At 39.0% G+C, this 24,378-nt stretch overlaps 1 protein-coding gene across 1 annotated transcript in view; it reads right to left on the bottom strand.

Moving 5' to 3' along the window:
* Positions 1-1,937: 1,937 nt before the first annotated feature.
* The window catches only part of ERC1 (ELKS/RAB6-interacting/CAST family member 1), a gene marked incomplete at its 5' end in the record, with an annotated part of 203,483 nt that continues 181,042 nt past the window's right edge, over positions 1,938-24,378 (bottom strand). Inside the window, 2 exons of the mRNA XM_009578108.1 lie at positions 1,938-2,075; positions 13,997-14,185. Of these exons, the coding sequence (XP_009576403.1) occupies positions 1,938-2,075; positions 13,997-14,185 (327 nt within the window). The remainder of the gene's footprint in view (positions 2,076-13,996; positions 14,186-24,378) is intronic.

Below are 24,378 nucleotides of genomic sequence, written 5' to 3'. Positions count from 1 at the left end.
TTTTAAATCAGTTAGTTCTCAATAGAGTCTACAGATATATAAGGTTTCAGGTTTGCCCAATTTTCAGTACTTGTTTGAAAACTAGACAGGGTAGATCTTCCCTTACTCAAACTTTTGCTGATCTCCTTTCTATTGGAAGCAATCGGTCACTTCTTAAGATAAAAATAAGGTGTGAAAGACCTACAGGGGAGCTGTGCTGTAGATTTGAAAGACATAAGAAATGCAGTTCTCCTGAAAGGGCTTGGAACATTTTCCTTAGCATAACAGTTTAGTGATTAAGCTCAAAACATAGTTAGTCATATGGAATTAAACTGCAAGCTCTGAATGGGAGGTTTACTGAGAGGATTCATAATTAGCTAGTGACTAGAAAACCAAGATTTCTTCCACTGCTGTGTTGATATTTGGTCTCCTTTCCCCTTCCCCTCGTTCTCTCAAGTAATATGAGAAAGCTAAAGGGGAACAACTCCTTTAAGGAGCACATGGGGACGTGTTAAAGGGTTCTGTCCTGCAGATGCCCCCAGACACACATAACTACTGGTAGCCAGGAAAAAACGTGTCTCCCCATTAATGCATAGTCCAAGAATGAACACCCAAGTCCTACTTATAAAATAGGATTCTGACTTGCTACCACAATGACAAACCGACCTGCTATTTCAGGTCATACTAGCTATCAGCAGGGCCTTTAACGAGTGTCAAAGATGGATGCGAACAAGATTAAGGCCTCTCATATACATGTAAGAATTGCACTGGTTTAACTAAAGCTGTGATTTCATACCTATCTACTCAGCTGGGTGCCAACTCCAGTAGAGATGCTCCTCTTTATAAGACTGGGTTATTGCTCTGAACTCAAACTCACTCCTTGTTAACCTAAGCTAAACCAAAATAAATTAAATTATAATTATAGTAACAACTATGTTACCGATTTATCTCACTTAGCTTTAAAATTATACTTTTAAGCTAAATGATGCAATTTTCTCATTTACAAAATGCCTAAGACTATTCTGATGGCAGCTAGTGTTCACAAAGCTATGGCCTGAAAAACTGGCAATGAACAAACCATACAAATTAAAGCTGGAAGCTGACCTGTTGACCACACTTCCTTGACGGGAGAGAGCTCTCTATAAAATAAGAACTTAGGAGACACAGACCTATGATGAGAAACCTCAGCTAAAAAACCCAAGAAATCAACAGATGAAAACAGTTACCTGAAAAAATGCCTTACTCAGCACTTCAGAGTCAGATCAGTGAACAATAAAAATCAAAGTTAAGTAAACAGAAAGTACCAGTATGCCTACCTTGTTTCCCAGCTGATAGATGAAGTGACTAACAGGAACAAAATGGGAAACTTTCCTTTCCTCTCTCTGTTACTTAAGAACATAAGAGACATGGAGATAGGCAGTGAGACCTGAGCTAGCTAGCTGATGCTGGCTGGGCACGAGCCATAAACAGAGCACACTCAGGTTTGGCTTTAGCACTATGAAATTCAGGCTTTCAGCTTTTATGGAAAGAGGGAAAAAAAAGAAAGAAAAAAGAAGCAATAAATGAATGAAAGGCAAGGGCTACCCTTCTGCAACCTCATGGAGAACTAGAGCTGCTTGTATTCAGTGGATCCCCTCTTCTTTGCTCAGTAGACTTGGAAGAGGTCTGATTAGCTGTATCCAAAAGTCACCATCGACTAAGTCAATGGGAATCGGATTCTAAAGTAGAAAGGCAGTGAGAAGATGAATGCAAACATGACTGATTAATCATAGACTGGAAGAACCCAGAAAGCATGTAGTTTTTAGAGGGTTTTTTTTGCTTTTGTTTTCTTTGTAAAAGGTGCACCAGAAGTTTCTATCCCATTTTCTGTCTTTCACATTCCTATCCACTCTCATGGCTCCTTGGACTGACTGGGCTGGGCCACTGGTGTGCTGCTCCGGTGGGGCTAGTGGCCGAGGTCATGACGACTCCTCAAGTGCATTGACGACTTGCTCCAGGATGTCAGGGCAGTGATCCGCTATCTGCTGTAAGATGGCATTGGCAAACTCCTGCAGCTCCGCGCTTTCCTTCTCGCCCTTTTCTAACTCGTCATGAAGCTGCAAGAAACACACAGAGGCATGGTCATTCTCTGTTATTAAACATGTTCACTGTATAACGAGACCTGCCCAGCAGGCTCAGATCTAAGTTAAACCACCACTTTTAGAAAGGGAGCTAGCAGAGGCATAACATGCCGGGCACTTCCAGGATTGGCATCTGCCCTTGGTGACTCCCTCGCCAGAAACTGGATGCTCTCCCCCTTCTTTATTTCACTTTTTCACTACAGGACCAGGCTTGTGACCTTCCCAGTTAAGGCCATGTCAACATGGGAAAACTAACTGGCTTAACTATTCCTGAATAAATTGTTTTACAATAAATATTAGAAAAGCTTCCTCTGTAGGATGTTCTTCTGAAAGCAACTATGTTCCAGAACCAATACAGCATTTTGTTCATACGTTATTTTGAATAGTTTGACTTTTATTCATGAATAACAGGACATTACTTCAGAATTACTTCCTACAACAAATCAATAGAGACGTTACATAATTATACATAACACACTCTGAATTAACCAGAATTCTAATTTTTCTGCGGAATTAATAATTTTCAGAGATTGTGCTTCCTAGCTCAGTCATAAGATGACTATACACAATTGTGGTGGAGCATACATGGGTTTTTGTTTACTAACACTGCATTTCCTGTTGGATCATTCTTTGTTCAGATTAAAATTGGCTCAGAATGACATGGAACTTCAAAACTTTATCTTATTCACTCTGTCTACAGTCTATAAACTGTTTTTCCAACAAGCGGTGTTACAAACCACGCCACACAACATCTTGGGGTATATGTGGACATAATTTTTAGCTCTGAGTCTAATGCCATTGCCAGAATTAGGGGCCCACAGAGTCTTAATGAAGAGCAGAAAACATCTGCCTTCAAGTAATCCGTTTATCTGACCAGCAATTGATAAACTCCACGCTAGCCTGTGAACTGTGCAGAATCCCAAGTAAGGCTGTAATTTGTGCAAGCATTTCAGGGATTACTGTACTCATGATGGTCTAAGGATCTAACAGAACAAGGAGAAGCAGCATCTCTTTCTAGACCAGATTATATAGATAGATTGGATAAGCTTTCAAGCATATAGCTCTTTCACATACTATATATCCAAAAAACTCTTCTCTTTTTTCAGTGATATGATTTCTTCTAATAAAGTATATTCTCTATTAATATGACAACCATATTTGTAACAGGTACATACACTTAGATGGATTCTTAAGTTTATTGCAAGCTTCTGCATCCAAATTTCTTTGTCGTTTTGAGAAGCTGTAGCAACTAGCCTATCTATTTATGAACCACCTTTTAAATTTGTTTTTTTCTAATATTATCTGGCAGTCCCATAACATTTCTTATTCCTAAGTTATTAATATTTTCATTGGAACTCTACTGTGTTCATATGTGACACGGAAAGGATGTCAAATTGGAATTTTTCACCCATGAAGGGATAACTGGTCATCAGTATGCCCGTTTCTTGATCTATATTTTGTACTTCTGTAACACTGCTAATTGTAGGTTTTAAAAAGAGAGAGGTGTCAAGCAGCAGGACAACAGGGATCATTTCACCACCGTAAAAGCACAATGCAGTGGGAAAGATTATATTTCTACAATTAAAATTCTAATCAGATACAACACTACATGTCTTGTTTATTGATGGTATCAAGCAAAGGAGATTGTTACTGCAAGAAATACTGCCTAAAACCAAACAGCCTAAGAACGACTGTAGAATAAATACAAATGCTTTTTAAGAAAGTTATGGTATAGACTTCTACACACAAAAGTGAGAGAAAGGAAATTAAAAGGGTAAGCCTGCTACACTATTCCCTTTACTAGGCAGGGTAGCATATAGTAAATTATTTGGGCTTCGCGTGCTGAATGTTAGTTTAATGTGTTCTTATGTGCTTTGTTCCTACTGGCTGCTGTACTCACAGAACAGCTATACGAATCCGAGAGGGGCTCATGCCAAGAATCACAATGCAAAAGCAACCTGATCCTGCTCCGTGGAGTGACATGAGCCGGGGAAGTGGGGAAAATGAGAGGGAGGGGAGCACTCCGGGCTCTGTAAGGGCTCTCGGGGGAGAAGGGGAGGAGGGGGGGAATTCAGCAGTAACCCATAATGGCTCAGAAACGGCATGCTGCGGATAGGCGATTAGCCTGGTTCCAAGAGCCTGGCAGAGTTATTAGTCGGAAACTTGCAATGGATGGATAAGCCTAGGAGAGGTCCAGTCAGCAAGCAGGATTGAAAGAGTCGGCACAGCCAGCTAGGAGCAGTGCTGGATATTAAAAGCCAGGAGTCTGGGTTTCAGGGACTACCTCTGAGTCTCAGGTTGCTCAGCCTAGTGAAACCCCAGCCATTCAGGCAGCCCCAGTTACAGCAGCCTGCAAACCACCTAACCGCTGGTAAATTCACAGGACTGGTTTGAACGTTGAATTCTGAGACAGGGCTGCTTTGGCTTCTCGGGCCAGCGCAAAGATTTCACAGTGCCATTCATCAGAAGGGTGGGAGGTCGTGGAGGTCGGGAGAGACAGCAAGCAACGGGAGAAGAAGCCAACGATGTAATTCTCCTTTTCTTCATCCGGCTCCTCCAAGGGGCCTCGGCTCTTGGTCCGCAGGAGGAGAACCAGGAGAGGGCAGTGTTAGCAGGGAAAGCAGGGGCCGGCTCCCTGCGGGTCCTGCACCACCACCTGCCCAGCCAGCATCCCTCCTCCGGGCGTTTCAGCCAAATCTTCCAGGTGAAACTCCAGGAAAGGACAAAGCAATTAAATAATCAAATATAAAAGCACCTCAAAGAGATAAACCTTCAAAACTGAAAGGAGGTTGGTGGAAAGGGAGAATCCTGCAGGATGTTGTCTTCAGCGGGGCAGTACTGCAAAGTCAGTGACGTCTCAGTTTCTTGCTGTACTAGTCAGCATTTATGTATTTATAAGATTCCTTCAAAAACCAAGGTAAGCCCAACAAAATAAGCGCATGCCAAAGCTAAAATAAATCAAATGCAATCAAACAAAAGTAACCAACTTAACCAGATGAAGAAGAAAATATTTCCAAGAAATAAGTCTTTGACCATCAAGAGCCCAAAAGGAGACAGCTCTGAATACTGAAGGCCAGCAATAATACTTTGCAAATTAGCGCAGACAGAAAGTCTACACAGCTGGCTGGCAGATGTCTGTGATGAAACGTCTTCGAAAAAAGTAGCAATGATAGCCTTGCGTTGAGTTTGCTAGCTTCAGAACATCTAGGTTTAATAATGTGACTTCTACTTAAACAAAGACATCTTAATTGACTATGTGGCTGGTTGCAGCATTTCTATATCATGTATGTCATCTCCGTTTACATCATTCCTTTCAGAAACAGCTGTGAGCAGCATACGTCACTCCTCATTCAGACAAACTCCTTAATGGGGAACATCCAGTTCTCTGTGGTATAACTTGATTCACCTAGATGTTCGGCAGTCCAAATTTTAGGGAAGTTTCTCTAAAAGTATTACTATCAATTCTGCTCCTGGTTTCCTAGCTTTTCTTCTTGTGAATGTCAACAGAAATGGTGTTATCTTCCCCATGCCATTTTTCTATGAAAATAAAGGAGTGTTAACAGTCCTTTTTTGTTGGCGTTTTCAGCTGAGGATATGAAGAGATTCATACACTTGCCTCATGGAAATGACCGAAAAAGAGAAGGCAGGGCCAGATATGTTTGCCTAGTTGATGACAAGTAAAAATAGACAGCTCAGAAAGAAGAGGATAGCAAGGACCCCAGAAGTGCTTCATAGTATTTATCTTTGGATTGAAGCACAGAAAGGACCTTCAGCATCTCAGGGGAATGGAAGCTTAAAGATAATCTGCAACAGATTCAGACACTTTTCACCACTGCTGCCTTCCTTCCTGGGTTTAGAGCAAGTCATGATAGGAATACTTTTCCATTTATAGTTCAACTCCATCAGTGAAAACAATCGCAAACAATTCACCACGAATTTAGCTTGCATTGTGCGTCTCTGGTCCAAGATATCCCAGAACTCATTTAAAGATTAATTGATATTCAGAGGGAAGATAGTTTCATAGTTAAGAAATAGGATGCTATGGTTCTATATGCACACCAGGTGAATTGTAGTGCTGCTCTGCAGAACCTTCGTGGCCTTTGCTTATCCCATAATGTAAACAAGGCAACGTTAAGCTAAGATCCTTTAAAATTTATTTATATGGAGGAGGCTTACTCCCCAAAGTGTTATTTTCCTCTTGTTAACAATTGCACAAAAAAACTGATGAAAAAAGGCAAACAAAAATAAAGTAGTATCTCATCTCAGGCTATGGACAGTGAAACTGAATACAGAATATGGGGTGCTTGTAAAGCAGCATAAAAAGAAAGCTAACTGCAGGACTTCTGTAGGCTACAACACCGGGATCTGGAATTATGTTTCTCCAAAGTTTAGGTGTTACTGGATCAGGCTATGGTTAGTCTGAAAAATACATTTAGAGCTTAAAGTAACAGCAATAACCTTTGTTTTATCTCAAAATAAGTTAAACTACACTGTATCTCAGGCAAATGATCAAGAGCTTTTGCATCTTCCCAGACCAACCAGTATAAATATGTATGTTTGGAATAGTGAGAGCCAATTACATACAAACCTTTATTTCTCAACTATAGACCTATAAAAGGGCCAAAAGAAAGGGTTAGGAATATGGAAATCACAGTCCGCCAAACTTTGGAAAAAAAAAAAAAGAAGAAATTTTTTATGTAGACCCTTAAATATTTTTGCTTTATCTGGAAATTTTGTTTTATGTTAGCTTTTTCAAAATATTTAAAACACATGCATTTATTAAAGTAAGATTTCAAATTAAACATTCTGTCTTGTCTTTTAAAATCATGTAAACTTTAAAAATATGTTTTAAATATATTTAAATACATTTGAAGAGATTTTACAATCCATTTTGACAAAAAACCCTGAGAAAATTTGTTGAGGGCTCTTGCACTATATATTTGAAATAACTGCACATGGGATTTTTATCCCACATTCCTAAGCATCTCTAAGCTTTGTGAATAGCAGAAATACTCTTATTTCCTTGGTAATGAATGAATTTCAAAATTATATAAATGGGAAGAAGGAATAAAATAAATGCCTGTAAGTTATATTTTGCATTTGACTGCAGAAGTTTTCCTGCAAATCCAGCACTTGCACGTAATACATCCATCCTCCAGCAACAGCAGCAGTCAGAGGACAATTTTCTATTCATATAAACTCTGGTGTACATTATACACTGAAAATTAATGCTGCTATAGTGTACAGAAAGTTGTTATTCTGTGGCTAAGCAGAAATAATAATAATTATGGCCTGTACCACAGGGCTACCTGCTAGGCCCAGGTAGCTGACCTAACCATGCATAATGCAGGCAAACCCCACAACCCTCATCCCTAACAGCTCACAATCCTGCCCGTTAAAGGGACTGAGAAAAAGAGTTAGGCGGCTGCTTCTCCTAGCTTCAGTTGCAATGCATCACCGAAGGTGTCAGTTTACTCTCTTGAAGCCGGACTGCTAGACACTGCCAGAATCACTCTGTGATGCACCCTTCGTGCTGGGCTTGTGCCTTGCCCCTTTCTTTCTCTGCTGATGAATTAGGCCCCTGCACCCCCACAGGGACTCTGCCTCTTTAGTCAAGGCAGTGCCTGACAGTCATAAATTCACCTGTCTACAAGGCAAACAGGGAAAATTCACCTGCCTACAAGGCAAATCTTAAATACCTCTCTTATAGGTCCTAGCTGATGAGTTTTGGAAAAACTTTTTAACTGCTAGGACAGCGGGTTGGTGGGCAGCTACGGTTTTGTACCTGCACAGTGCAAAACAGAGGAGAAAGGAGCAAGCAGGAAGTACTTGAATGAAATGGTGAAGTTCTATGTATCCAGTTACTTCAGGATCAGAGCTTCTACTCTTTCCACGTTACTTATTTCTCTTCAAGAGGAAGTTCGTTTTGTTTATTACAAAGTCATGGAGAAATCCTGTTAGCTCTGAAATTTCTGATAGATATTCCAAGGAAGAAATTTCCACGAAATATTTTGGTTCATACAATGCAGCGAGTCCAACAAGCCAGCAGAGGAGCCAGCTGCTCCTGCGTGTGGTTCCTTTTCTCCAGGAAGGATGCCCACAGAAGCCGCCCCAGCAACCCCTGCACAGCCAAGCAGAATCCATAGCAGTAGCCCATACCAGGAGATGCTGCAAAAAGCTTCCACGACGACCACAGTGTCCAAGCAAGGCACAGAGGAACACATCTTGTTACTAATAGCAAAGCATACGGAGAGGTGAGATGCCCTCGAAAAAATAAGGTAATAGCTCATGTTGGTACACCATCTGCTTGTAGGAACTGCTTGAAATGAGACCACAGTAAATTTTAGACAGACCACACACACACGAAACACTTGAGCATGTCCTGAAAGCAATGTTTTTCCCTTTATATCTCTTTCCAAGTTAGGAATAGTTAATGATACTGATTGATAGTACATATTTTAATTAAAATTAGCAATTCCATGCACAAATGAAAATGGATAATGTTATGGCATTGTGGATACTGTCAACTTATGGATAATGTTTGTGACTTCAACCAGTATTTAAGAACTATGACACTCATCCCAAGTTCTCATCCTCACCCAAAACATTAATTTAATATAAAAGCTTAAAATGCTACAAAATGTAATAATTTTAGAGAGTTCCTACATCCATTACTTTCTCAACTAAACTCAGGAAATACATTTGCACATGAAGAAGGATATAAATTGTTGCAATTATTACTTCTAATTTCTAACAGAGACCAGAAGTGGGCTGTTTAATGTTAAAATATATTATGCATTCCCATAAGATTACAAATTAAAAATAAATGACATAAATCAGGTGGGGAAGATAACAAGCTAATGGAAGAGCAGTCAGAGAAGAAAGACAGGGTAAACTCTGAAGTAATAGAGTAATTTAGAATGACTAAATGCAAAACATGGCAGAGTAATTTCTTTACAGAAACTAAATAAGTTGAGTAATTTCTCAGAGATGATACAGAAGTAAGAACGCAAGTGGAATCTGAACAAAGAAGTACACAGGATGTTTATAAAATAGCTATTTGTAATTTAGAGTAAAGTTTATCCCACTTACAATATTGTTTGTGTAACAAATCAAAATGTGTGTTTAATACTTTCAAAATTTAGCAAGCATATATGCAATTTTAAAATGGAATTTGAAAGCTACATACATGCGGTTTGGTGTCCTTTTGTAAAAAAAGCTTAACATTAACTTCGCTGAGAGTGAAACGTGAATTATGTGCAATGTAAATTATGCTCCTTGGAACCAAGCCATGACTATTTAGCTGATACAGCAGGTTGTGACTGATACAGTGAAGCGACATTATCACCTTTTTCCTTCCTCTGCTTCGAGCAGCTGAGCAGAAAAGACATTCCTGATTTCTTGGAAGAAGATTAGTAAGCAGGAATCCCTAGATGGTTTGTGCTTTGGCTGAAGTTGGTACACAGGGAGAGGGAAGACAACCTTTCTTCACTACAAAGGCGCTTCTATGACCATAAAGATCTTTCAGAAGTGCCTCTCTCTGTAACTCACAGCCGACGCAGTCATAGGTGCAACACCATGTTAGTCATGGGATGAGACAAGCTCCCATAGCAGATGTCCTCTGAGAGAGTATCTCATGGAAATACATCTGCCCAGGTCCTACAGGCTGCTGTTGATGCCCAGGTCACAATGCAAATGCTGCTAGAAACCTCTGATGAAAGAGGAACAGGTTGATCGTGTGGCAAAAAAATGGTGCCTGGAGGCCAGCAGAAATAGGCAGGACCTCCAGCAGCCTGGACGAAGCCAGGACGTGTCAGACATGGCTGGAAAGAGCCACCGATGGTAGGGCGTAAAATGCCACCTCCTCCTGTTCCTAGGGTTAAGAAAATTATTTTAATTGGATCGGTCCTCTTCTGTTGGAAGAAATATTTTTTCAGAACAATTGTAGGACCTATTGAAAATAAGCAGCTCTCCATAATATGAGATTCTGCACATTTTAGAGCTGGATTTGAAGCCATAAGAAACATTTATAATACTGCTTAAGCTATTAACGGAACAAACACTGTTGCCTACTACTAATATCTGGTTGCTCTCTTTGGTTGTCTTTTTACTTTTTCGCACTGCTGCCTTCCAACCACTAGCCCAGCACACCACTAGAAAATGACGATTTTCAGCAAGTTCATGTTTCTACTCCATTCTTTCCTTTTGTAAAGATAAGAGAAAAACAAAAACTGAACTGTAAATAAAAATGTGGACCATATAATTATGTTCTTAATGTCATTTCCTTTCATATAGGAATAAAATCCCTCACTTAAAGGCAACCATCTGAAACGTGAAACGTAGCAGTAGTTCTACCAAGCCCAAGAATTTTAACATAATGATATGTTTAGGATAAAGTGAAAAAAAAAATTGTATTTAATAGAAGTTGCTAGGATAATGCAATTATTTATAATGAATGAATGGAATTTTTATTTCTCAGTGTCAAGACTTGGAACATCCTTCCTTCTGGTAACTTCAATTTTTTAATAAGAAAAGTTTAACAGGACATGAATGGGTCGAAGGAGGACAGTTCCAGAAACAGTGCTGCTTAACTTCTTTGGGGACATCGGGTCAGAACTGACTCAAAGGAATATTTTCCACCAGATGAATAACTTAATGACATGGTTCCAAGCACCGTAGATTCTTTATTGTCCACAACTTAGTCTAGTATACTAGTTTAGATTAGGTTTTGAGATACCATATACTCATAAAGTACTGGCTTCAGGCCTTCATTACAAATGGACCAAAATTTTACTACAGTAAGTCAGCTTTACAAAATGTCTTTGACAAAATGCCAACAAAGAATGATATAGCATCTTGGCCCCACATTTTGATTAAAATCAATTAAAGTCACTAAGGAATATAGCTGAATGGTAGCATAAAGAAACTATTACACATGAGAGGTACCAATTACCAATCAAACTTTGAGAGTCCACAAAACTATTTATGTGGCAACAAATTCCCCTTAGAACCATGGTGTTGATGCTGGCAGACGCTTTTCCAACAATGACTTGTGCATTAGTTTCTGTGAGTCACTGTGAATACGCTGGAAGAGTGAAAAGCTTACATCTACTTCATATGCTAGTTTTACCTACCAGAAGAAGCCACATAAAACTCCTACTATTTCAAGTATGAGGCACCTACAGCGTATATCGGCTATGATGAAACACAGCAGGACCAACCTTTGCCAATAATAGTTGCTGCAGTGGGAAATCACAGCTCCAAAAGCAGCAGTATGAAAATGAATTCTCAACTATTTATAAAAAAAAAACCCCAAACAAACGAAATAATCTCATTGGTGAGAAGTGGATACACTGGCATCATTCTTAAATATTATTGGTGTTCAGTTAAATGTATCCTCCCTAATCATGTTAGCACTTCTCAACATTCAAGAGGATTATTTTTTTCCCACTGAGGCTTGTGAAGCATTATCTACAGAAGATCATATTAGAAGGGACAGGAGTGAATTTAATGCACTGGATTTGAAGTAATTTACAAAACTCATTAAAATTCCAAAGATGCAAAATGCGTATTCTGTGATGGGCTTCTGTGAATCTGGAGGACGGATTCCCACCCCCCATGGGAATACTTTAAACACAAAGGAAATTCTGCAGTTAGAAACAGAAAAGCTCCATGACTTAAATGAAAAATGTGCTTTGTAAATTGAAATATATCATTAGTTTGTATTTTTCAGCTGAAGCTTGTTAAATACAATCTAAGTGAGTACGGGAAAGCAAAAGAGACTGCTACATTTTATTTTAGCACGTTAGTTACTCGTGGGAATCACAAACGGAGTAGTAACTTTAAACAACTGTGGCGATAGCAATGCAGAATTAAGACAATAATGGGAGAGGATAGAAAACCACATTTTTTCCTCTTCTCCGGGACAACTTAGATAATTCTTTTTCTCACAATTTATACTTAAATGCTTTCTTTACTGTGTAACCCATAAATGTTGCTAATGGACTAGCAAAGTTTGAATGAGAAATATTATCTTCTATTAGACCAATACACAGAACTGGAAAAAGCAGATGCTGTTTTGGGGTGACTGTTTATTCAGAAGAACTTGCCAAAGAAAGCCTCTTCTATTTTCTTTACCTACATTCTCTTGATCAAATAGAAGATATCCCCACAGACCCTGATTATATTCAAAGACCATCATAGCTGTAACAGACTAGTCAATTTATTTCAGGGATATCCAAACTTTGCCCATATCCAGACTTTACTTTTGTTTTCAGAGACGCCTCCCATACGTGCTACAGGTTTTGTCATCCAATGCTTCATCCCAATCTGACAGACAAGGTGGTTCAAAATGGTATGCCTTGTGTTTTGATCTATAACATAGGAGCTGTACCTCTAATATATGAGGATGGCATGCATTATACTGAAAAACTTTTAATCCTACAGAATCCAAGAGCTAAATAAAATGCTGACTCTGGGTGCATAGGAGCAGCAGACTCTGCAGGGAAAAGGAATGCGTCAGGCCTATAAAGGCAAATGTAGATACCAAGTGAGGCACACAGCACATGCTGAATCAAATAAACGTATGAAGACAGGTACAAAGATGGAGATCAACTGTCCTGTACCATCTAGACCCTGTTACAGGCATATTTATCTCCAGAGGTCTGCTCTTCTTTCTGAATTGTTAGACATGCTGCTGTTGGCTTCCTGTAATTTGGCTGCTGAGCTGCTCTCTCCAATTTTTGGATCAAAATTCAGCCTTGAGTTGAAAGTGCAAGGAAATGAGCTTGAACATGACAAAAGAAGAAAACCAGAGCTGAAGGGTTCAGTGTGGGCTCAAGATAGTGTTCACTGTCCCACAAAACCACTTTCAACTATATAGGCCTTACGCTACTTTGTGTGCATACTGGATAAAGTTCAGTGTAGACATATGAAAGTGAAAAATTTAGTGAAAGAATTGGCCTTACAATCCAAAGGCAGGGTCAAAAAGACAAAATTAGTCACATTTATTTCTGGTACAAGTTCCTTATATTAGTTTAACTAAAAAAAAAAAGGCATTCTGTAATATAGGAGTAAAATTAAAAAGTTGAAAAGAGATATAGGGAGGAATGAGAAAAAAGGGTTGTGGGGAATGATGAATTATAGTATGAAAACAAGAGATACAAACTGCCAGTGAAGGGATTAAGGAAGGCAAGACATCACCAGAGCTGGGAGAAAGGAAGATTATTTCAGTAGCTAAATTATAGCTAGATTGACAGTCTCTGTAGAGACTTCATCAGACAAGCTGTTATTAAACCTTTCAGTTCTGTATTCCAAAACTCCTGGAAATACACTGTTGGACTTTTGAAATCACCGTGTTTCTGTGTGCATAAGCATGGGTGTATTGCATCTAGCACACTGGGTCCAAACCTTGATTTAGGTATCCAGGTAAGGTGGCAAGCAGAAAAAATTACTGGCAGAACATACTGTAACAGAAGGTAAAGACATTGTATTCATTTACATAAAGTGACTCATAAAAATGTGCCAATTAAAATATAAATGGTTAACGTCATTAAAAAAAGATTTAAGATCCCTATGACTACATTAAGTTATAAAAAGCAGCTAAAATTTGTTAACAGGTAAAACATGGCAAAAGTGGTATCTTGCAGTTTGATTTCCCGTAAGTGTGTAGATGCACGGCCTCAAGCACAGATAAAAGAACAGATGAAATTCCGTAATAAGTATTAAATGGCAATGATTCAAAAAATTATTGACTCCTTCTGTCAGCTGAAGAGTGGATCTTTGCTATCTGTTTTCACCACTTACAGAATGGTTTCCCAACATTTTGGTATGGCACATCAGTAAGACCCACATCAACAGTTCAGGCCCTTGTTCAGGGCTTCAGACCACAAACTCACCTGCTCCTGGGTCATCTTCTGCAGCTCTTTCTCCCAAGCTGCCCGGTCATCATCCAGGTGGTAGGAAGCAGGTGGGGTGAGTCCACGCAGAATCAGGGGGTCACGGTCATGGCAGAGGGCTGTCAGATGTCCAATGTACAACTTCAACTTGCTGCGATTCTGATCAAGTTCTAAGAGGGGCTGAATTATCTGAAATAAGAGAACAGAGACAGTGAGGAACAGCCTGAGATCCAAGCAGTGGCGAAGGCAAAGATCAACCTCTAAGTTACGATCTTGTTCAGCTTCATACTGGAAGAAACCTGAACACCCTCCCTCTCCCCGAGTACTCCTATCCCATAACGCAGCAACCATCCAGCCGAAGCAGAAAGAAACCAAGTACACTAGGGGAAGGGGATGTGGTGATGATAGCTATCTATTAATATAGGAGATAATAATGATATAGGTGAAAAATGAAACAGTATTAAATAGAATGCATTAACTGTACTGATTATCCAGCAGTGCTTCAGTCAACTATTTCAACTCCCTGCTTTAATGGAAATTAATTTTTCTGATAAAAGGTGTCTGCCCGCAACTAAGGCAATAGCAATGTAGATTTTAACTTGTTTTGCCAACAAACATTTCATTGTAACGTAAGTATGCAATAAACATGTTCTAAAGAGAATAGTTTCAAATGATGCCAAGATGTTTGTTTCTAAGATGAACGTATCTCTACTGTAGAAACTGGATAGAGACATACCTTAACCAGAAAGTTAAGATACAGTTTTCTATAGTTTTGAAAAGGCAATGATTTTCATTTGTTATGCAAGCCAGATTCTATATACAATAGACTAAAAAACTAAAACCAAAGGACTTTAATAAGTACTATTTTATTTCATTATACTTTACCCAATCTGAATCAAACCCTTGTTCCTCATTGCAATCCAAACTGGAGTCATTCAGTTCCCATAAAAAGTATTTGAAGAGCCATTTTTCATTTGTTTTACAAAAATATAGAGCTCAAGTGCATAAATACATTCCGAGAATCCCTCACTATGCCCTCCCACAAGAATACTGTTTCATATTGTTCTAGGTGTTCATGGGCATGTATTCAAAACTGCAGTAATACAAAACTCTAAGGTTTACAGCTGATGAAAAATTAAGGAAGAATCGGGCTCTGTACCTCTACGCATAAAATGAGGTGCTGAAGCTACAGGCACTGATGTGCACCAGCTGGGAGAGCTGGAAAGCCTTGCCACGATACTGGCAACTTGTCTTCGTGTTCCCAGGCAGGGGCTGCACCTGCTGTTTGTTAGGAGGCAGGGGATATCTTTTCAATAGGACACCTCTGGCCCTGCTAATGAATAAGGAGTGAGATAATCTCTGAGTCAACAGGAACAGGGTGCTGGCACTACTTTCAACAAAGACTCTGGCTTCGACGCCTTTTAGTAAGGCTGTCAGGGCTCACTGATTTTGCTTCTAACGCTGTTCTACAGGGATTAATTTCTGTAGAGTGAGAGGATCTGAGAGCCATGGCTAAGCAGCTAACTAATGTCAGGCTCCCTGTCCTGCAGCGCGTAGCTGCACTCAGCAGCCTACACCAGAACATCAGGGTGGCAGCAGCTACGAAAAGCCACAGCGACAGGCAGCTGTGGTAGAGGAGACAGACAAGAAACCTGCAGAGAGAGTGAGCTCACACGCTTTATTAAAAACCCGACTGCTATTGCAGCCTTGGGGCAACATCTGTTTACAGATATGTACACATATAAAAATATGATGTATCAAGACGGCAAACTGCAGCAGGGCCGCATTCTCTGCTCTTTTGCATACAGGGCAATAGGAAGGGATATTTTAGTAGCATCAACACAGTTACATTTCACTTCCATCACCAAGCACAACTGTATTTAGCCAATTATATCCATCAGCTTTGGCTGTTTGCTGAATTTGCACTATTTACCCCAATTTCTTATAATTTGGGTTACCTAGATTATGATCTGAAAGTGCGCAGGTGAAAAAAAGTGATGCTTCTAATTTAACTGATGTCTTTGCTATATTTCTTACTATTCTGTTTGCCCACAGAGGGTGGAGTGACGGAGTATCACATCTTAAAAAAATACTGTTTTATAAAAATGTGAAAATTAAGTAGTCAATGTCTAATAACTAGCTGTCCAATCAATGTAGCAGCTGCCTTGTGTTCTTTTTCAGATACCGCAGTGTACTGAATATCCATCAGATGTGCAGGTTTCAGTCTGAAAAAAATCCGACTTGCCAACCACCCCGGCTTTTCTTTGTGAACAGAAACCGTCCCCGACAAAGAGAAAGCAGAGCTATCCAGCAAGTAACGATGGAAGATTTTCATACAACGGTCGAATTTGATTGCTCGGAGACAAGTCCCCTTTTGAAGCACATTCCTCCAAGTACCCTTCCCCCCTTACCTCAAGCTGGAAACAGGCCAAATGAGGCGTGTGAAAGTTCTTAACTAGCAGCCCTCCCAAAGCTGTTCGCAGAGCAATCATTCCTCTCACTTGGGATCCATTAAACCCTGCCAGTCAACTCAGAAATGCCCTTATATCTGAGTTCCTGCCATATCTAATTTGAACTTGCCACTTAGCAAGAGGCACTGTGCTTCCCACACAGCAGAGCTGCCACTGCCTTATCTCAAGAGGGTGTAAGAGCATTTGGTAAGTGGAAAGGCAGGACAGTGCTGGATTCATAAACCACATCGTGTTCTCGTGCTCAGCCCAGAGCTGTAGAGCTTTCTAGGAAAATAATGGGTAAACAGACCAAACCCCTGGAATACCTTCTAAAGCAGCCAGTCTTCATTAATTGCCCTGATAGGTTTAGGTCATCCTCATCAATGCATGGAATGAAGTCTGCTTCATGTACCCTCAAGTTCAGAATATTGTTAATGGCCGGCTAAGTTTGACAACGTGTTTCACTAAAAAAGGCAATCACTACAATGCTGAAGTAGAAACATGAAATGCCTAACAAATCTCTGATACAAACCCAAACCATCTCTACCAACTGATAAAGACATTTGGGAACATATTCCAGAACAAATTCAACTTGGAAATAACACGTTCAGGTTTTTTGAGATTTTGCAGATTTTTTTTATATTTGAGCATAACAAATGTGAATCTAATTGTAGTTTTGCAAGTCTTTGGGGCAAAAAAATGCTTTAGAATGAAATTAATACTGCTTCTTCAGTGGTAGTCCTGCTGTTGCTATACAATGGTCAGCTGAAATATGAGTAACTGTATTTAAAAGTTTTTTATGATAAGAGTCTGCATTTAAATACATATATATATACATTGCATAGATACGAAAAGGTACTTGTAACTGAACGTGGTTGGAGAGACCTGTCTAAATGTTTGGTCACTTTTACTGTGAAAGATGAATACACCTCCCATACAGAGACTGTGGTGTCTAAAAGTTTGTCTGAGCAGTGTCTAATGTAAATACGCAAAAACACATAGGTGGTTATATGAAAAAGAAAACAAGTGAATGGGTGGTATAAGTGCAGCAGTGTCGATCCGAGACAAATGCGATACTGACTATCCATAGAATAGATATATTCTGCGGAATATAGTATGGTTTTAATCAATGTGTAATAGGACTCATTCACCACAGCCACCAGCTTTAAATTATGGGTTCTCGAGGCAGAAGGGCTAATGACCTCGTCATTTCTCCCTGCTAACATTCCCTTCTTCTCTGAAGGAAGCAACCACTTTTCTTCTGCAGAACCAAGTAATTAACTTTACTTAATTAATTTCAGAGAATACCTTCTAAATCTCTATGTAGCAATAAATCTACAGCTCCCATTTTGAAGAAAGTCTTATATGCACCCGTAAAAGCTTGTCTGTTCTTCCAGCTACATCAGTTGATCTTGTAAAAGTTACCTCCTTACACAACTTGCCTTACTCATCAGAATCATACATCAACATGCATGCTGATCATGGATCAACAGCACTAATCTTTTTCTTACAGATACATGCCTATGATTTCTCTGAGCAAGCAAAAAAAAAGGAGAAAATAGCATCTTCTTGACACAGCAATGCCAATACAAAGCACCATACGTACACTTGGCACTGGCATGACTGCTGTCATACTCCCCTATTAGCTTGACTACCCTGCTAGCACGTGCTGCATGTATATATTCACTACAAGGCAGAGTAATGCAGATAAGCGATCTTCATTTTGCAATCAAATAATTCAGTAGATTTTTCTCAACTTACCCATAAATCTTTAAACATTTGAGAAAAATCCCTGGAAGAACAGCTGTATCAAGAAGAAAATAAAATAGAATCGACAAGTAATCTTGGGGTCAAAGTAAACAACATCAGGTCAAAATTTCACTGTTTTTGTATCAAAAGCGTTACAAAGAAGAGTAGACAGAATGAATCTGAAAGTTTCCAAGGAATTAACTCTTTTGAGAAACGCTCTAGCTTGCTAGCCTGGTCTATGGACCTTGAGTGTTCTTTGTAGATCCCGCAAAAGCACAAAAAAAAAAGGAATTCTGAAAAAACCCCAACCAAAACCCCAAAACACCACCGAAGACCCCTTCAAAACTTCAGACTGGACATAACAAATATGTTTGAAAAACAAGTTAAATGGAGGTATCCCTTTATCTCCTATCAATAACACTTTTCATGTGAGCATGGTAAATTATTTTCATACTTGGTTACATACAGATGCAAGTATGCTACCCAACAAAACCTACTTCCCAAACTACCATTGCACAGGAGAAGATGGGCTCAAAGTCTGGGTAAATGCATATGTTTGTTAAAAAGAAATTATTCCAAGGAGGACCTGATAAATCTAACAAAAGGTGGAGTGGATCACAGTGGGTCCTCAGATGTCTCCCTGCATCTGGGTTTTATTACAGATATTACCAGACAAGAAAATTTTTCCTATATAGCAAAATATCTTACATTGGGAGATACGGAAATAAACCAAGATACCGAATGATATAGTCTGCAAGTATTTGCATGGCAAATTGAATTACACCTTCTTGTTCAGACCATTTGTGTTTGTTTGGCAACAAACGCAAGGGTTCAACTACAATCATCTTGTAACCATTGAATGCAATGGGTTTTATGAGGCATGAATTTGGCTCAGAAAGTGCAAAGCTTTCCCAAATTCAGAACAATTTATCACTGATGTCTTCCCTTCATTATTTTAAATGGAAACAGAAGAAAGTTCTCAAAAAGACACAGCCTGACCTCAGTTCAGTTCAGCTCAGTTCACTGCTGCACAGAGATACTTGGTTTCTTCAGAAGACCACAACACAAAAGCTCAGGGACAGGCTCAGTTTTCTTTAGACTTGTTTTAAAGACAAAAAAATGGATTTAAATCTAACCTTCATCATTTTCTCCTCATAAACCAAAACAAAACAACATGCGTGAGGAGCTGAAAGAGATTCTGGTTATTTTGACAGAGCTGTCTTACACAGTTCATTTCTGACAGAATCAATTAGGAAATCATTTTTATATAGCAAATTCTTTTTGAAATTTTTATACACCATGAACAAATCTCATGGATTAATGATTTCCAGAGTTCACCCTCTTCACCTTGGGAAAAATCCAGACGAGAAGAAAATAACAGAGAAAACACAAAACAGGGAAAGTAGTTTTGTCATTAGTTACCCCTGTTTAAATAAAATCTTTTCCCCATAATGTAGCTGAAGCAAAGAATTGCAGTGGGTTGGTAGGATTCCTAAAGCACTGAAAATAAGCCAGTAGTTCAAAAATATTTTTCTACATAACAAATCCAGAAGTACTTTTTTATGACACTGGCAACTGTTGCTTACATGGGCTGTGGAGCAAAAGCTTGTGGGGAACCATGTGTGGAATAGCAGGGACTACTGTAGATCAGAACTGAAATACACTGGTGGGACTGTGAGAAGCTTGTAACTCGACCATTGGGGAATACAAACATTCAGGAATGAGGTACCTTGACACAGCTGAAGAGGGTGTCTACATACAGCTTGAATTTTACCTGTTTTGTCAATCCCTTACTTTCAAAAGCAAGAGCATTCGCCCAAACCCTCACCCCTAAATATAACTAATTGCACTGTGCGTACATCGCATCTCTTTCTTCTGTAACAGTCCATATGCCTCTTCCCTAGCTAAGGCAGAGGAGGGAAATTTGTGGCTTAATTGCAAGATGAGATCAGAACATACAAATTCAAATGCTGTTTTTATTTGTCTAAGTTTTCTTTTGTCTTCAAGATTTCTTGGGAGTCCAGCAACCCACCAGCTTAATTCTGGAGCAAAACAGGATGGGCAAAGTAGGGCGAGATCTACAGAGAACCTAAAATCTTCCACTTCAATATCTTAAAATCTGCTTCATTTGAGAACTTTGTTCCTGTAAGTTGTGTTAGTTATCAGGTTAAAATTTTGAATAACAAATTAAATTACAGAAAGCTGTGAAAGTGAGTAGTCAGACTTACGATATTGACAATAAGAATATCATCAAGGAAAAAAAAAAGTGTTCCCACAGCAATTAAAAATAGTTTAACAACTGTTTGCAGCTTGTACATGACACTATGGATTTAAATAGCATCCTCCTGATCAAACTTTCGTAGGTGTAATTACGCAAGTTTTCATTTCACAGAATCCATTATATTTTATGCTGATTCCTCCTCTACAAGAACATAGCAGCTTGAGAATAAGTAAGAACAACTTGCTTATATTTTTAATCCATTCAAGCTTTCTAGCACTTGTTATCTATGTAACAGTGAACAAGAAAGCACACACATTCCTTGCAGTACTGTATTTTGTCTATTGCTTCTTCCTATTACAAGGGATAAAAGGAAACAGTGGCTAATACGCTTTTGTCTGAAAGCAGAACATAACAGCACATACACCAGGAGAGTGTGTCCATGGGAATGCTTATGTATCAGTGACTGCATTCTTCTGCCTCCCTGCTGTCTGTTACATTGCTAATGGAAAACAGAAGGTATTTCTTAAGTAGTCTACCAGAGAACACAATCAGTGCTTTTCCTGTTCAGATGAACTATAACCTCCCTGTCTGCAGGTGATAGGAATCTTTGTCTCATCCCTCTCTAACACTGGGTCTTCATTCTGCTTTTCCAGCTCTCTACCTGCTACATGACACTTCGAAAGCAAAGCCACATGAAGCCACCAAATGCCTGGTTTATCCGTCTTTAGGAATTCTTTTTAGAGTTGCTTGCTCTACATTCAAACACAAAATCCCATTAAGAAATATACCTATTTATACAGATATATATAGTAATTCTTATCTATATGTTGCATTAAACAAACAGATGTAGTTGGATTGCCTGTGGTGAGCCTACTATGAGTTGGAACTGTAAATCCTGACATCTCCGTCAGTAATTATGAACTTTACCAGCCAGGAAAATATAGCGTCTAGATTGGCTACATGCCCTTGTCAGTTTTTATTTTAGTCATATTTCTCTCGAGCTTATTTTCATAGTTAATATGTTGGAAAGCAGGTTCGGGCTTGATTCTTTCTCTACTCTAATATTGTCCATTTACACCCCCTCCCCACCCCCACCAGTTTCTTTCCTCCTAACTTACAACCAAAAGGTGCTGGCAGTGACACCCCCAGCCTGGCTCCAGCTATTCCACTTCTGTATCTATCCTGCCTGTGAGTGCCAGAGCTCAGCTCCACTCTTCTTTAGGTCACCAACAGTTTACAGAAGCAAAGTTTGCAGAAGCTGCTGGCCTTGCATTGTTGCATTCTGGGGTGTGGACGAGTGCTATAAGAAATCTAAATGGCAGAGTAACTGGGAGATAGTACAGACCATCACACAAGCTGTTCTGGCCACAATTCCCCTGGAAGTGGCCAGAAACAAAAATGTTTGAGTACAGTATTTCTACTTGCTACAAAGACCAAGCCACTAGTAGAAGATCATATTCAGCTGCAAATCAAAAAAGAAAATAAGACACAGACCTGGAATAATCTCATTTGGTAGAAATGAATGATGGTCTTTTTGCAATTGTTCTGCTGAAAAGCACAAATCTCTACAAAAAGAAACCAGCCATCTGTTTTGAATGTTTTAGAATGTAAGTATCTACTTGTGTTCTTCTTTGATCTGTAAGAATAATAGGAAGACAGTGATACAATCCAGTTACACCTCCGTTGTGAGTGCTTAATTCATCCCAGAGCTGCAGATTACAAAATTCCATCTGGAAATCTTAGTCTTATCATTCTGGGATCAGGAAGAAGATGAACAGTGTATCAAGATCAGTTCTTTTGTGCTGGTAGATATAACATTCTTGGACAGAGAAGATGTACTTCAAACATAAAATAGTGATTAAGATAGCAAAATAGTAGAGTTTTTTTAAAAAAAAAAGCTAGCAAAAGAACTGTTCCCAGAAACAGGGAAAGGACCAGAAGTTAACATCATTTTAAGGACAGCATTTTTCTCTAGGTTGGCCCATCCCAGTCTAACAGTACTCTTCACTTACTGGGTCAAAGATTACATGCCAGTATGGGTATAGAATAAGACAGAAGGTGGAAAGGCACCGTTTCCACATTGGAATGGTAGAAGATTAATCATAAAGGAAAACATTAAGTTTGATATTAGCATTACTGAAGTTGTTCACTCCACCATAACAGGATTGTTACTTACACTAAAGTGAGAAGATCACTACAAAAGGCTTTCCTTTATTCAGAGGTATTACAGCCAAAGGGGAAAAGGTTGTTCTCTGAAGAAAGGCAAAGCTTGAAAAAGCTTGAAAAGAATAGATACTTGTATGATAGCTAAATCAGGATTTTGAATTGTACTTCCTCAGAGCAGTAATTGTCAGTCCAGGAACTCTTTGTGTCTCCTTGCCTGAGCTTGACGGCGCAGGAGTCTTTCAGCTTCATAATTAATGACGACGCCCGCATACGCAGGGATGGAAGGCAGGTCCTGCGATTAACTGGGACAACTGTATTCAAAGTGCTGCCTTCGTAACAATTGATTAAGTTACATCACCTTATTTGAGTGCATCACATGAGGGTTCTTACTAAAGGGTTACCCACCTGGAAAGTGGGAGTGAGGAGCCCTGGCTGTCACCAGTATGACAAAACAAACCTGCCATCTTATCTCTCAGTCAGGCCAAGTGATAACGTTTAAGTAAAGTAAGATTATTTCATGTAGCTGCCTTCAAATTTTGCACAGGGTATTATTTCTAAGGTAAGCATAAGAAGACACATTCTTTCACAGTGTTTTTACACATATGAATGAAGAATTGTAACGCACTTATTGTAACAGATTATTATACACTACACAATTAGTTTGTAGATTTTTAGAGAGGGGAAGAAATGACCCTTCAGAAGACAAAAGATGACAGTGAAGACGAAGAGGCAGCAATCTAAAGATCAGCAGGCTGGAATGGCAGCTCCTTGAAATGTTTAACATATGGGCTATTTTCCCTTTTTTGGGAAGGAATAGGATCTTGGAAGGAAAAATAAGAAGTATTAATAAATTGAGTCAAATACAAATCTAACATAATTTTGGGAACAAATTCAAAATGAGGTATTACAATCACCATCATATCACTGTAATAACACTATTTTAGAATATTGTGTAATAATATTACCTAGCACTTACATAGTACTTTTCCCAAGCAGAACTTCCACTTTACAAAAACTTCAGCTCATTTTACAATTAGAGAATTTGAGACAGGGAGAAAAAGAACAAGCGAGTGGTTGGAGACGATGCCAGGAAAGAATTTATCTTCTGAATCGTGGTCTAGTGCTGTGTCCAGTAAATTACATTGTAAAACGAGTGAGGCACAAAAGCTCGGTGTTTTTGACCATTCTGCATGATCTAACAATTAAAAAGACCACATTGAAAATAAATTTATTTAAAAGGTTTATGAGGTCACAGTGTAATAAGTGACAACACTGAGAACCTAAAAGAAGTGTGACAGTAGGACGAGCAGCTCTCTACATGCTGCAAGCATAAAATGTGTCTCATGTGAAGAGATCACATTTATGCAGTGAATTAATGCCTGTGTAATCATTTGTAAATGGAACTCATAATGAATAAGGTATTTACTTTACTAAAAGAAATCAGTATATTAATCCAAGCACCAAATAATGTAGGAAAAAATAAAAATTCTCCTCAAGCTTCCCAAAGTATAGACACTTTTAGTTCTGTAGTGATCTCAATGAAAAGTTCATGGGGTTTGACAGCTGTGGCAAAGGTTAAATTAAGTCCCAAGATGTCCTGCCCTGTCTCCCTCAATGTCATTATTTCTATCCCTCTTACTCTACCATCATAGCAGTCACAGTTCTTCAGACTACGACCTGTTGCCTGTCACCTACTTCTGCCACTTTCCTCTAGGTGTCCACTTGTGCATTTCCATTTAGCTGTAAGATGGAAATAAATAAAATGCCCCTCTAAAACAAGCAAAAAGAAAATTATG

The sequence above is a fragment of the Fulmarus glacialis genome, unplaced genomic scaffold, assembly GCF_000690835.1.
Source record: "Fulmarus glacialis isolate BGI_N327 unplaced genomic scaffold, ASM69083v1 scaffold6230, whole genome shotgun sequence".
NCBI lineage: Eukaryota > Metazoa > Chordata > Aves > Procellariiformes > Procellariidae > Fulmarus > Fulmarus glacialis.
Note: the sequence above shows the minus strand (reverse complement) of the source record. Positions and strands in the feature narration are given on the sequence as shown.